Source organism: Patagioenas fasciata, chromosome 17 (assembly GCF_037038585.1).
Source record: "Patagioenas fasciata isolate bPatFas1 chromosome 17, bPatFas1.hap1, whole genome shotgun sequence".
In the NCBI taxonomy this organism is placed as follows: domain Eukaryota; kingdom Metazoa; phylum Chordata; class Aves; order Columbiformes; family Columbidae; genus Patagioenas; species Patagioenas fasciata.
In genome coordinates, this window is record NC_092536.1 from 1,384,229 (window position 1) to 1,399,505 (window position 15,277).

The 15,277-nt window shown below is 52.4% G+C and overlaps 1 protein-coding gene across 1 annotated transcript in view; it reads right to left on the reverse strand.

Annotated features, from left to right (window-relative positions):
* Nucleotides 1–955: 955 nt before the first annotated feature.
* MMP17 (matrix metallopeptidase 17) overlaps nt 956–15,277 on the reverse strand; it is a 51,190-nt gene continuing 36,868 nt past the window's right edge. The window contains exons 4-10 of the mRNA XM_065851914.2: nt 12,491–12,774; nt 10,685–10,861; nt 10,452–10,551; nt 8,404–8,486; nt 4,761–4,913; nt 2,825–3,082; nt 956–2,035 (exon numbers count right to left, since the gene is read on the reverse strand). Of these exons, the coding sequence (XP_065707986.1) occupies nt 1,728–2,035; nt 2,825–3,082; nt 4,761–4,913; nt 8,404–8,486; nt 10,452–10,551; nt 10,685–10,861; nt 12,491–12,774 (1,363 nt within the window). The 3' untranslated portion in view covers nt 956–1,727. The remainder of the gene's footprint in view (nt 2,036–2,824; nt 3,083–4,760; nt 4,914–8,403; nt 8,487–10,451; nt 10,552–10,684; nt 10,862–12,490; nt 12,775–15,277) is intronic.

Genomic DNA, 15,277 nt, shown 5'->3' on the forward strand with positions numbered 1-15,277 from the left:
CTTGGAGCAGAGCAGGAGCACTGAGAACACCAGAGACAGCTTCACTCAGCAGAGGGAGCTGCTACACATGAGATTTTTTGGTTTGTAGTTGTTTTTAAAGGATATTTAATGATTTAATGGGAGGTTTCCATTGAATCGTGCCCCATCGAATCACACTGTAGCACATTGTCCCGAAAACAGCTGCATCCTGCGAATGATCAGGACTATTTAAAAATACAAACAGCAGAAAGGGAAACTCAAGGTGAGCTTCTCCCACTTTTCCTCCTTGGCCATGGAGGGCTTTGTGCTGTGACAGCGGGGCCAGAGGAGCAGCCGTGGGTCCCGCGGTGACATGGTGACACTGCCCCGCGGCCGCCCCAGCCCTGGCACAGCAGCGAGAGGCGTTTCTGCAGGAGCTGTGCGGAACCGGGGCAGAGGGACGGCGCGTCCTGGCAGCTGCTGCCCCGTCCGTCCCCGCACACCTCCTGACAATGGCAGCCGGGCCTCCCCGGCACCGCTACCGCAGCTCCCGGCACAGCTTCTCACTCACCCTTTCAAGGACGCTCAGATGCACAAGTTATACCGCAGAAAATGGGTTAGCAGTGAGGAAAAACAAAGGAAAAAACAAAACAAAACAAGGACATCATTATACAGTGCTTGACCTTGCTTCTGTTGCTCCGAACTCCCGGCAGAGGCATCGAGAGTTGGAGGCTGACTCTGCAGCATCTCTCCCGCTCCAGCCCACCCTCCACAACGCGGCCAGGTGTGACAGATCGCAAATGAACGCCACGCATCTTCATCCCTCCCCAAGCGTCAAACAAGAGCAGGGGCTCATGTGCAGGGGCCGGGCTGGCGGGTGTGATTGCAGCTCCTGTGGCCGTGTCCAGCGCGGCTGCTCCTCCGCAGACGTGAGGCTGCTCCCGAGCCCCTGGCTGCAGGTGGCAGCCGTGGGCTGGCAGAGGACGGGACATCTCTGTGTAGGCAGCCACGGTTTATTAGAGAAATTGTTAAATTCAAATGACTCGGATACAAAGATAAGCTGCACTGCCTTCTGAAAGGCAAAGGTGTTTCTGCCCCGTAGAAACTGATACAGGTTACCGAGACATCAGTGACCACAGCAGGTTTGACAGTAAAATTATCACCTTGCAGTTAATCTTAGTGGAGTCGAAGCTTCTTTCTACGTAGTACATCCAATAGGATGTGTACATTGTGTCAGCACATAACTACCGCCTCCCGCCTATAGCTGTCCTGCCTGTCCTCGGGTGCTGCCGTCTGTCTCAGCAGCATCTCTCCTGCTCCCATCCAACCGCAGTACCTCTGCCCTCCCTCATTTGCCGTGTTTAAATGCCCAAAGCAACGCGTGTCTGTGGAACAGTTCTAAATTCAATGTTAGGCTGCTCTCATCTTTAACCAGATAGGGGAATAAGAAGGTGCAGAACTCAAAATCTGTTATTAGACCTTTAAACTAAAATTAAAAAGAAAAAAAAAGCAAAAAAAAAAACCCAAATCACTGTTCATTTCTCATGGAGAATTCAAACCCTTCATCGGCGTGTTCCTAGGAATGTTTTTCTGCTCGCAGCAGTGAGCGTGGCGGGATCGCATTCGCTTGCCATCCTGGGAGCCCCGCGGGCGGTGTGGCATGGGCTGGGCTGTCACCGCGGGCAGCGTGGCACGGGCTCAGCTGTCACCGCGGGCAGCGTGGCACGGGTTGGGCTGTCACCGCGGGCAGTGTGGCACGGGCTGGGCTGTCACCGCGCTGCGCTCACCAGCGCTGTCCACACGCTCGCCAGCACCAGGCTGGCCGGCGGTCTGAGCCCCGGGGAGCCCGAGGTGCAGGAACACACCTCGTAGCCGTTCTCGGAGCGGCTGTGGTCGTGCTGGCCCGGTTTGGAGCGCGCCCCGGTCCTGGTGCTCCCGGCCGCGGCGGGCGAGTCGGCCTGCATGTCGCTGCACACCAGCCAGTCCCTGGCGATGGACTGCGGGTAGCCGGCCTGCGCCTCCAGCTCACTGTCCAGCACCTTCCAGTACTCCTTGCCCCTGAAGAAGTAACTTGCACCTGCAAAGAGACCAAAATCCAAAGGCAAGATGAGCGGTGATGGGCGCCCTCCCAGTGGAAAGGGCACGGGAGCACTTAACACCATAGGATCACAGAATCATTTTCATTGGAAGAAACCGCCAAGATCATCGATTCCAGCTGTTAACACAACCCTGGCACTGACCCTCATCCCTGAGAACCTCATCTATACATCTTTTAACGCCCTCCAGGGATGGTGACTCCAGCACTGCCCTGGGCAGCCCGTTCAAGTGCCCCACAGCCCTTTGGGGAAGAAATTGTTCCTAAATCCAACCTCAACCTCCCCTGGTGCAACTTGAGGCCGTTTCCTCCTGTCCTGTCGCTTGTTTCTTGGGAGGAGAGACCAACACCCTCCATGCTACAACCAGGAAATTGGGAAAACATTGCCTTCAAAAATATTTTCTCTCCGCATCCCTATATATCTGGCTAAAAATCCAATTACAACAAAGTCAGTGAGGAGCAAATCAGCACATATTGGGATAAAAATGACTGCGAAGCAACATCAACTGTGTTCTTTTAATAATATCGAATGTATAGGCCCCAGGTTGTTTTTGTTGCCTGCTTGAAATTACAAAGTCTTTTATGGAGCGGTGCAGGGAGCTGGGGCTGGAGCCGCCTCCCTCCTCAGCTTTCAGATCCGGGAGCTGCCGCCCCATCTGGGGCTCGGCCCTTTCTGTCGGCAGACGTGGTACAAGGGGCTACGGCTCCAGGGAAACCAAGCACTCATTTCTTTATTTGATTTTTCTTTTCTGAACTGGCACGTGGACTCACCATCCGACCACCTCATGGCATCATCTAAAGGGCTTGGTATTCCCTTCCATGGGATGGTCTCTGAGGGGTACCCGGGATCCATCCTCCGCTCGTGGTCGTCGTAGCGCCAGTAGAGATTGTCCTTAAAGAAATAAGTCTTGTCATTGTGGGCCCAGGAGAAAGCGGCGTCGATTCCTCCCGGCGGCAGACCGAAGTCTGAGAGGGGCCGTGGGTAGCCTTCCTCCACGTTATTGTCCTTGAAGACCCAGTATCTGTCTCCTGTGGAAAGGAAAGAAGCACAGAGCGAAACCACATTTGTTTCCCAGCCGAAACCATCATTTCCTTGCAGATGAGCTGATGTTTCGGTATCTGTTGCCATGATGATGCTCGGGAGTGAGCTCTGGGCAGTGAAGGATGGGGACCGGGAGGCAGCAGCCCCATGGGGAACCCCGCTCTTTGAACAGCTGCTCATTGCTCTTCCAGTGCCCTACACGGCCACCAGCACCCCTGTCCTGCCCCTGCCCCGGGCAGGAGAGCACTGCCAGTGTGGTGGGCTTTCTGATTTGTTTCTCAGATAAAAGCAGAGCACAACATCACTGGCCCCAGGTCTGCGGCAGAACAAAACGAACCCAGATCTCTCAATTCCTACCTAATCCTCTAACCACTGGCACAGTCTTTGTCTTTGTACAACGTCCCTTTGGGAACCTGCAGTGTCCTTTTGGGTATCACACAACCTGTTTTGAACGTGAGGCTTTTTTCTGCCTTGGTTTTCTAGAAAACCCGAAGAGGCGCTTAAGCACCAGCCTGTGCATCAGCAGCAGGACCTTAGGGGCCAGGGTAATTTGTGTGCTTTGGTTTCTGTCCAGGGATCAATAAAACAGCGCTGGAGGGAGAGAACGAGACAGTATTTTATAGCTGGCAAGAAAATCCCAAGTTTAATCTCGGGAGCTAGGCAGGCCTAACACACACATCATGCGTGACCGCGGAGCGCTGTGCCTGGCAGGGCAAGACCCCAGATGTGGCACAGCTGTCATTTTGGCCTCACAAGCCCAATTTAGCCAGTATTCCCTGCAGGTTACGGAAAGGCAGAGCACATCTGGCTGCTCGAGGGGGCTGGAAGCACGCGGCAGAGCCTTTTCCCTGTGGTTCTGGGCCAGCCTGGACGGGCTTTGGCTGCCATTGGAAACGCTTCTGCGAGCGCAGAGGCTCGCACGGGCACAACCTGTTCCTGCAGCCTTGCTGGAGGAACCAACCCCACGTTTCTGCTTGGTTCAACATTTCTAACCCCAGTAATTGCACCGAGCTTGGAGCAGAATGGTCGGGAGACAAAAAGCAGTTTCCAGCTGGGGAGCACAGAGGGCTGAGATGTATTGAGTTCTTCAAGTGCATAAACTTTCCAAAACGAGAGCTGGTGCCTGCTGGGAACTTGGGTGACTTTCAGCACACGGGTGCCATCTAACCAGCGTGGACAGATGGTTTGGGGGGGGCTTGAACATTTGTGGAGGAACCACGAGCTAATCTTTTTCCTCCAGCTCTTTTGAAAGAAACTTGTGAGATGTTTGTTAAAAAATAGAAGATTATAACACCAATTTTGAGCAAAAAAAATAGTAACAAATATAATTAGCAAAACCAGGCTTGGCAGGTTTTCATTTTTGTCCCATCTGCACCTTTTTCACTTCTCAGCAACAAATACTGAAAAGAGAAAAGGACGAAGGAGGAACGCAAACCCCACAGAGCATGTGCATGGGTGGTTCCCACTTCTGTTTCATTCTTGGAAAACGACGATTTCGGTTTTGCACGGCTGAAGTTTCTCCTCGATGCCGTTTCCCTGGTTTTGTGGGGAGCAGCACTGCTGCCCTTCCCTGCGCTCCCTGGGAGCCGCTTGCTCCTGCACTGCCGAGCTCCTTTGCCACCAGGGAGACGCACGTGCCGCCTCCAGCACCGGGTTTGCTCTCACCTTTGAAGAAGACGATCTTGTGGTCGCTGGTTCTCTCGTAGACCGCGTCCAGGCTGTCCAGGTTGAGCGGCAAACCCCGCCAGAAACGGTGGATCTGAGCCGGCTGGAGGGAGACCAAGTGCTTATTGCGAGTCAGTCTCCAGAAGTACTTGCCTGGAGGAACAGACTGGACATTACTGAACCAAACTGCAACCCCACTGCGGGGGAGCAGCGCCGGGCACACGGCAGCAGAGCGTGAGATGGGAGCGGGGAGGCACCGGCGTCCTGCTCCCCAGCAGCAGCTGCTGGCGCATGCTATTCCTGGCACTCGTTAGAAGAAATCCCCTTTTCGGGGGGATCAAAATAACCCTCTGCACGTTGCACTGGAGTTGTTTTACTCCTGGTGGGACCCCTGGAGCCAGTGGGACCAGGAGCGGCTGAAGCCACGGGGTGTTTCAAAAAGACGGACGCCATCACCGCTTCGGTCTTGCTGAAATTGGGTCCGTGTTTCTGAAACGCCCTGCACGGCAGGCACCAGCACCACCAACGAGAGCCTCCCAGGAAACGTCCTTGTTTCTCCTGTCCCGGAGCCCCCGCTGCTCCCTGCACACCGGCTGCTTTCACGTTTAGAAATGGGTGTGAAGTTATGATAAAACACAGAAATATCAGAGTTTGTTTTTAAATGAAGAAAGGGACTAAGAAAATAGAGGAGGAAGAAGCTATAGTAATAAATATGGAAGGGATGGAGGCAGGGAGAGGCACAATTAAGGAGTTTGGTACCATCTAGAGGCGCAGGAGAAGCCTCGGCCCTGCGGTGCTGTGACAGACGCGCTGCCAGCACTTCAGCAACAGCGCCCAAAATAGGACACAGCGGGGCTCAGGGTACTTCTGGCATATTTTAGGTAAAGGCAAAAGAAACAGGTTTGTTCTCTGTGGGGGGGATGCCAAACTTTCTCCTGCCCAAGGAGCCTTATGTGGGATTTCCCAAGAAGTTTTAATGATTTTAGGGGCAACTCAAAACCCGACTCTCTGCATTGTCCCTGGGATTCTCAACCTGAGTTTTCACAGCACGTTTCACACCGTGTTTTCCCCAAAGAGCTCCATGCAGTGCGATCTGAGCCGGAGCAAGATGTCCAGGAGCCAGCTCTCCACTCGGTCTCCTATTTGTTACTGCCTGTTAGAAATTATCGCGTGTTATTTACATCTGCTCTTGCACGGATCCCCAAGGGGGAAAAGCAACAGAAACCAAAGATGCGTCTTCAGATTTGTATTCACGGCGCTCAGCCCTTTCTCCAGGGCCGGCAGATTGTGACACCACCTTTTAAAATGTTATGGAAATTGGATCTTAGCCTAATAATGCAGGAGGCAAAACTCTAGCACTTAAACATCTGCAGAGAGGAGGTTTTATTCTAATTATAAGGATTTATATCATATTCTTGTTCTTCTGCTCCAGTTTGCATATTTGCTGCGGCTGAAAACCACAAATGAATAATGTATTCAGATGTGGTAGGAATTGCCATAATTACAGATTCTTTTTAAGAACATTAAAAAAAAAAAAGAAAAAGGATTCAGATTTGGTGGCCATTGTACATCGATGGAAACGTGTGTAATTAAATAAAGATGATCTCTGCATCTCTAATTAGCCAGGCGCTAGACAAAGGCAGATTTTCACTTTTTTAACAAGAAATAAGGCTCCCCGTGGTTCCTTTTCAGTGGGTACGTGTGTCTGGCTCCGCGGTGCCCTGGGCTCAGTGAGACGGGAGGGAAGCGCCCGTGCTTTGACATTTCAGCCCTTTGGCAGCGATGGGCTCAGCGGGTGTGCAGGTGCACAAGCTTTAAATCCCCCCTCGAAGTCAGGCAGAGCCCGAGCTGCTGTTCTTTTTTTGTTAAGCTTTCAGGAAGAAGCAAAATAAAAGCAGCAATAAAGCAGCAAGGAACTCTTGACGCAGCGGCCCCAGTCCGCCCATGCTCGCGCTCTTTCACGGCCAAGCCCGCTCGCCAAAGCGCTGCGACGATCGCCAGCCGGAGCCGGATCCGGGGGAAACTGCTGCCATTAGCATGCAGAAATAGAATGGAAAACAAAAATCTCAGCCCCATGTTTGTTTAAAAAGCTTGATTTGAAACCACCCGCGGAGCCGGCAGACTGAGCAGGATGAAAACCAAGCGTCTAGTCCTGCTGGCCCGAGCGTCTTGTTTTATCTGGATGAAGGGCTGAGGCAATTACTTTCTTTAATAGCAGGTGGTTTGATCCCAGCTGCGTACCACGCTCTCTGTGCTCGGGCTGCCTCTGGCGAGGCTCCCCCACGCACCATGCAGACGCACACATGGGCCAAAGGCGTTTTAAAACTTGATGAGTCTGTAGCAAGGCACCTAAATCAAAGCCAGCGGTGGTTTTGAAGGGCGCAGAGTTCAGTGCGACAAGCCTGGGAGCCCTGGGGAGTCCCAGTCCCGGTGTCTCTGCGGATGCTCTCGGCTGGGGAACCAGCCGGACCACCCAGAGCAAAACATCCATCGATGGAGGGAGCTCCGCATGGTGAGGTTGTTAAAATCCTGCCCGAGAGGTGACGTCCCTGCCCCGTGGTGCCCAGGACGGTTTGGTGGCAGCGATGGGGGCTCCGGTCACGCAGCTGGCACCAACTGTGACCTAGGGCTTCTTACATTTGCATTTTGGCCCACAATAAATATATCCAAAAATAGACACTGAAATGGATTTTTCTTTTTATCTTTCTTTTCTTTCCCCCCTCTGAAGGACAGACAGCCATTTATCCTGAACACCAGTTCTTGTCTCTCATTTTTCCATCTTCATGGTGACTTTCTGGAGCCGCCATCTGAACAAACATCACAAGGGAACAGCCTCTGTATTGTGCTCCCCAAAGGGCACAGACAACGTCCAATTCTCTGGAGCCCTTTTGCCATTTTTCGCTGTGACCCAAGACTCACACTGTGATACCCAGATGTGTCACACGCGCCCGGACGCTGCTCCCGATCCCCGGGGAGATGCTTCTGCTTCCCTGCTGGGCGGCTTTGGGGCAGCCAAGTGCCCAGGGGGCACTTTTCCATCTTGGAAAGATGGGGAAGGAAGCCGATGGAGTGCAGCGCACACGGGCTCCGTAGGGCGGAGGCGGCAGCGGGGGATCCCGGTGGACAGCCGGCCCCCGGGACACGGGCCAGCAGGTGTTTGCTGGCACGGAACCAGCTGGCTCTGCAATCGCACGCACCTCGTCTTCCAGCAACGCGCAGCGAGCGGTGTCAGGGAAGGTGAAGGGGGGGAAGTCGGAGGCATTCAGGAAAAAGGCAGTGGAGAGCTGTTATTGCTCTGCTCACCCTTGCTTTGACCCAGATTTTGACTCTGATAGCGCAAATATCAGATTTTAGTCCAGGCACAAGCCTGGTGCTTTCCTTCTGCGCTGGAGACAGGATTTGCATTGACGTTAAGTTTTCCTTATCATCCATCCTCACCCTTAGTGGGTTGATTAAAGGTCTGAGCCCCTTTGATTTGAGCCAAAAGGTGTCAGCACCATGTGAGAGACCTCCCGGGGTCTGTGGGACCCGCAGCCTGCAAACCCCGAGCCAGCTTGTCCTCCTGCCCCCCCCAGCCTGTCCCACGCTGCTGCAGCGCTGCGCTGTCACCCCCATGCAAACGCCACTGGCGGCGGGTGCTTACCCTTGAAGAAAAAAGCCTCTCCCCGGATCTGGGCCACTGCATCGAAGTGCGTGTTGCATCTGTTGGGCACGTCCCGCCAGAGCCTGCGGAGAGACGCCCGGGTGAGCAGCGAGGGGCCGTGTCCCCCGGTGTCCCCCATCCCACGGATTGCGTCCTCCCCCAGAGACCCCAGCAGAAAACCAAAGGCTGTGTCCACTTGTTCCTCACGTTCAACCCTGAACATGTGTGTACGGGGATTTCCAGGGTGAGCCTGGGCAGCCCGGAGCCAGATTTGTGTCAGACGTGGTCCCTGGGCCACCGGGGAGCATCGCTGGGGGTCACGCGAGGACACGCTCCACGCTGGCACGAGGGCAGAGCTGCCTGCCCCTGCTGGGGGCACAGCACAGCTCAGCCGCTGCCCCGGGCACCAGGACACAAAAGCCAAGCAGCATCTCGCTCCAGCAGCTGGAGATGTTGCTGCTCCGAGGCTGAGCTCTGAAATGGCAGCGAGAGGTGATGGAGCTGCAGAGCCGGAGGCAGACGAGGCCAAACACAGGGAGGTGATGTGGTGAGGTGTGTGGTGAGAGCCACCCGGCGAGTCACAGCTGAGATACCGAGCTGCTTTTAACCAGATGGGTGGGAAAGGCACGGAGTGTGAAGGACCGAAAGCACCATGAGGCCTACGTGAGAAATAAAGATTGATGGAGAACAAGGAGAGGATGCTGGGAACATGCCCAGAAAAGCTGCTGTGGGCGACAGGGAAGCATAAATCTAATTTTCTGATAGAAGAGTTGTGCTGGGCTGGCAGCACCGGCTCCAGATCCCTCTTTGGGCACAAAGTGACAGATGTGGAGGTGAACCCCATCTATGGCCTTGGGAACAAACTCCATTAGAAGCTACACGGGAAGAAAGATAACTCATGGCATTCAGCATGTTCGAGGGAAAGGGTCCCTTAGGACCCTCACAGCCTTTCCGTGAGCCCCGGCAGCTGGGACACCTCCACCAAGAGCAGGTGCTCAGCACCTCTGTTCTGTGGGCATCACACCAAGCAGGGCAAAGCGGGGTGAAGAAGGTGCTGAAGTGGGAAAAGCAACTGCAGCACAGGGATATTTTTTCAATATGAGATTCTTCTTGGTCCCGTTACTGTAGGACTCATCCAGTTACTCATGCTTCAGTGCTGCTTCCCTTCTTTGCAGACGAGGCACAGAGAAATGAAGTGACTCCCTCAAGGTGGCGGTGACCTGCTCCATCTCTGCTGCTCTCACTAGGGGTGCTCTTGGTACCCGGCAAAAATACGTGTGACCGTGAACTCCTGCCTTTTAGTTCAGTGTCCCTTCCTCTTTTACCCGTCCTGCTGCCCTGGCAGCAAAACCTTTTGGTAACTCCAACGTTTATTAATGAGCAGGATCCAGAACTTCCCTTAACGAGGGCATGCTGGTTGCTTGATGACACTCAGTGCAAGCAGCCGCTTGCCAGCTCAGACCTGCGTTGGAGTCAGGCTATCGGTCCACTTGTTCCAATATTCTCCCCCACAGGTACATTAGGAGTTGCTCACCGTGGAAAGATGTAGTTACGTTATGCTTGCGCAATTCAGGATACTGCAGAGGAAGTTTGATTAAAATTCCAGCAAGGATGAGTTCACCTAAGGGTGATGGGGACAAATTTCCATTTACACAAGTAAAATTTTGAGTCTTGGGAAAATGCAAAACATTCCAAGATGATACAGAATTTCTGGACGTGCCTTGAATGCTAAAAATAAGCCAAGGGATAAATAGCAACTCTCACTTGTTCCCGCTCTTACCCACTTCAGCGTGGGCTGGCTGGCCAGTCTCCACACATACTGCTGGAAAAAAGCAACGGCGTTCGCAGGAGATGATCGGGAGAGCTGAGGAGAAAGGGGCAACGTGTAGACGTGTGCGTTTTCCAGAAGAGAAGAGAAGAGGTCCAGAGGGAAATACTGAAGCCAGAGCAAGCAGGCAATAAGACAGTGATGCTCAAGTGGAGCTTTGCTACTACACGTCCTTTGCTGGAGCATCAGTGACAGCTGAAGAGAAATGAACTTGACTTACGGGACAGTGGAGCGGTTCTCGGGCAGGTCCGGCAGGACGGGGTGGTCATCAGCTTTGCTGACTTCAGGCTTGGCTGTCGGGGAGACGGATTCCCTGACTCCTGCGTGTAAAGACAAAGAAGCAGTAGAGGGTCCACCATCCTCCCCAGCAGCTCCATTCACCCCAGCAAACAGCTATTCCAGCGTGCCCCGTGGCAGAAATGGACTATGGCCGGGTGAGGGACACGGACTTACCGTAGAGCTGCCAGATTCGGACTTTATCCTCGTAAGGTAGGTCATACTTGAGAGGATCCCCCACCGGACCTTGGTAGTAGGGTCTCATGATAGACTCTATGGCAGAGATGTGGGTCAAGCCAATGGCGTGGCCAAACTCATGCACGGCTACAGCAAATAGGTCCATTCCGTGAGCATCTGGAAATAAAGACAAAATTGAAATAAGAGTATTGTAATAAAAAGGCGGTGAGGTTGGAAAACTGAGGTCTCCACGGAGCTCAGAGCCCCACGTTCCCTGGGTCACGGCGGGGCCAAAGGAGACGTCGCGCAGGAGCCGCCGTGGCTCACCCTGCGCAGAGCTCTGCGCTCTCCACCAGCTTGAGGTGTTGGGGGGAATATCTTTGCTGAATTCTGCTTTTTCCTCGATGACTATTATTTACAGTGTCTGTAAACAGCCGAGATGTTTATAACCTGTGCCGGTTTTCACCGGCACTAGGAGAGAACAAGACATATGCTTTCTGACATTTTAATGCCAAACTGACAACCTTGGGGATATTTTTATATTACCTACCAAGTTGCTATTTTTGAAGCACTAGGGAGAACGAAATAAATAAAAGATGAAGTTTAAATAGCTCCAAGACCTTCAAAATAGAGGGCAGCTTTCTCACTGTCGGGCTCATCCCCGCGTCCCTCGGCGGTGTCTGTGGGATCCTCCCTGCGGGGCTGCTGGCCCTGAGCCATTTCACGAGTGTTCCCAACCAGCAGCTCCACAAGGGGCACCACCCCTCACCCCATCACTTCTGCTCTCGCAAGCTGCCAGACCCCAGCCTGCACAGCAGAGCTGCTGCTTTTTCTTCTTTCCTTCCTATAAGAGACATCAGTTGGGGTTGCACAGTGGCATGAACCACGGAACAGGTTGAATCCTGAAGAATCAGCCTGTCCAGACCTTTAGCCTTAACCTCAGGTCTCCTCCAGCACATCTGGTGAACGCTCCTGCCCGCCGACACTCAGCGGGGATGGACGGAGGTCAACCAGTGGGCAGGTAGAAGGTATTAGCTGGTTTCAGAGCAGACAATTAGGTCTAAACAAAACCATTAAGCGGAGGCAGCAGGAGCCCTCTGGGAGGCTGGCGGAGGCGGTGGCGTGACAAGTAAATCAGCAGCTGGTGCCTGCAGAGGAGACGCTCTGTCAAAACGCGCCCGACGCGAAGGTTGGGGACCTGATCCCCGCAGATGGCTCGTGCAGCTGAGGAACACTCGCTTCTGAGCGTCCCTCTGCTTATTAAAACTTGTTTTAGCCAGACGAGATGAAATAAAAGAGAGAAAACTAACTTGTAACCATCCTGATGCCAATGGAAGCAAGATGGCAGGGAAAAGCTGGTGTTCACAGGAGGCTTCTTCCCTGCAGACCACAGAGCCCTTTCCAGGCAGGTCAGCTTATAAATATGCTTTAAAACAGAAAACCAGGACACATGGCAATGAAGCCACCCAAAAGATGCCCAAGTCAGAGAATACAGCCTCCAACAGCCGCACTCCCAACCAGGTCCCAGCAGAGGTTGGGACTGGGGTGGGTGATGGGTGATCTGCAGCTGCCATTGCAATGGGGAGAAACATGGAGATGCCATTGAGGGTTCTATGATCATTGAGGGTCCTCAACACTGACTATTGTAATTTCACTACCAAGGCTGAGGGGGAAACCAGAAGAAAGTGTTGGGATCCCCAAGCCTGGGGTGAAGGTGCAGCAGAGGCTAAACCACTGTAAGCACCAGAGCACAAGAGGTAAGTGGAAGCCCTTGTGTTTGGCTGCAGCTCTCCCACCCTGACCTACCTGACGATCGGAAGGTCCAGTATTCGTCATCATCAAAATGAGTGTCTCCTGCCGTGTGATGGTCTCCGGGGAAGAAAGCGTGCGCCACCGTCCCGCCGGGCCCATCGAAGGGATAGCCGTCGTTGTGATCCGCCTTGGAGAAGTCTATCTGGATGTCGGCATTGTTACCCGCCACCTCGTGGAAATTCAGCGGGGTGATGTCGCTCCAGACCTTCAGGGCGTAGTACATCAGGGCGCGGACTGTGTCGTGGCCCAGGTGGGACTCTTTTGGGAAGGTGCGAACTCTGAAATAAAGAGGCCAATAAAAAAGATAGGTCAGTAGCATGAAAGATCTTCTCTGCGAACCAGCAGGAAGGCTCTGCAGGTGCCTGGTGTGTCGCAGAGCCTCCATGAGGCCTCCAGAGCAATTAGCACCCCTCCAAAGTGCCCTAGCACCCTTTACAGGTGTCTTTAAATCTCCAAATCACACCAGTTCCAGAGCTATGAGGATTTCAGAAGCGGAGTTGGAGTCCTTTGGAAATGCCGAGCCAGCCTTGCCCACCAGAGTGTGAAACATCCCGTGGGTGTGAAACACAACCAGGATCTGAATCTTGACACATCCCGATCCTGCAGTACCAGGTGTCACTCAGCCTCAGAGCCACATTTCACGCACAAACTGCTGCTAACGCCCAGGACCACTGCCCTTGGCCAGCCTTGAAATGCCAGCGCCATGAGTCCCTTTCCAGAGCCTGCATGTGTGTTTCTCAAGCTCCCTTTCAGACCTATTGATGATTATTTTCTCACCAGTTATTCATTCCAAATATGCAAAGATTATTGACTTCTGAAGCCTTTGCAGCACACCCAGGCCCATCAGTTTTCCTGCAGCAAACATCAGGTCATCGCTCATTCTTATTACACGCACAGAGAAATCCAGTGTGGATTTGCTGCCTCCATTTATTTCCCAGCATGTCTGCTGGAGGTATAAAATATACTCTGCAACCAGCGCACTGCCAGCAGCCTCTGAGCCTGCAATCCATAACAAGGAGGAAGAGGAAAAGATGTATATTATGTAAATCACATTCAAAAAGCCTCCTATCGCCTACAGGAGCCGGGCTATCTGGTGGAGCACTGTGGTTGAGAAGCTGTTATTTTGCTTCTTGGTAGAAAAAGCATGGACGAGCAGGGGCTTCCAACACCGCTGCACCATCGCAGGGCGATGCTGGTTTCTCAGCGTCCCTTGGTCCCAGCTCTGGATGAGAAGCCAGGCGGGACGAGCTGTGTGCTGCACGATTCAAACCTCTCTTCGGTCTGAGCTAGAACGAAACAAAGTCAACGGTTCCTGTATAACCCAGCTTTGAAAAAGAATTCCTAATGTTGTTGATTTAATAGAGGAGGCGAAAAGATAAAGATGAAACAAGGCACCTTGGCTTCTAAAAGGGTATGTTTAGAAAATCTTTCATTGACAATTTTGACAAAAATAAACACACCCCAGGAAAATGTGCTGTTGACTGAGTAATTATTGACAAAAAACAATTCTGCTGGAAAATCTCTGGCCAGCTCTACCCCAGTAATAATGGATAACCTATTTCTTGTGTACCAGCACACCAACCAAACCTTCATGAAATATTCATGGCTTGACAGATTTTTAAAGGCTGAAGCGACAATTACGATCACCCCACTTGCCCTCCTGCGTAATGCAGCTGGGAGAGCACCGTGCAGTATTACACCCCTCCCCAGCACCCATGTGAAGCGATGACCCGATTAAACCTCTAGAGGCAACTACAGGTGTGAGAAAGGGGCATCACATCACTCAAGCTCTTCCTACAAACAGCGGTTTGTGTACTGGGAGACACCACGGACCAGCAAAGGGGAGCAGGAACAACTCGCTGACTGAGGGTGGATGTTCTTGCTTTCCCAAGTATTTACGTATGTCCCATGTCCTCGGAAACACGCAGCTCAATGCGGGTACAACCTCCTGACCTGCGCAAAACCAGTGAGGGTTAAATCTGGGACAGAGGAAAAAGGGGCTCATGAGAACAAGCAGAAATCTCACTAACGGTTTCTCTGAAGAGCTTGGGAGCCCCGTCCTGGAGATGGTGGGAATGAGATGGTGCATCAGACAAAGACATCACAGCCAGATGAGCAAAAATCACTCGTATCTGTGCCTTCACTGTCCCTAAACTATTCTGGGCAAGGAAAGACCTTGTCTACTAAACTGAATGAAATAGCATACACACAGCATCAAATAATTGTAGGACTTCAAGCAAAGCGCACCTGTAAAGATGACAGCACGGGGGTGCAAACAGTACGAGCATGGGTTTAGAAAAGACAATTTTCAGGCAATTTCTAAGTCGCAGAAAAGACTATGGCTGGATGTGAACCTCTACAGTTAAACAAAAAATAAAGGCTTCAATTTCCACAACGCTCCTTTGGACTTCAGCAAACCCTTTGCTGCTTTAGTCTCTACCAAACAAGGCATTATAGGTGTAAAACACATCATGTTTAGTTCAGGAATTATGACCTGTCTCCGAAATCTTGGTGCCTAGTCTGTGGTCTCAGATCCGGGGACATTATTGGCTCTTCCCTCCTCAGGTCCCACTCAGCCCCGTGAGCTCCTCTCCTCTCCCTTTCTAGCTGTAGAATGAGGACAATAAATCTGATCTCCCTTGTAAAAGGCGGGTGGATGAAAAGCCCTGTCTAAAGAGATAAACGTGATTAACATTCATCCCAACCCTCCATTCCAGAAACATTAGATTAAGGTAGAAACAGTATCAATACTTGTTTTGCTTCTTATAAAGAGTCCTGCAC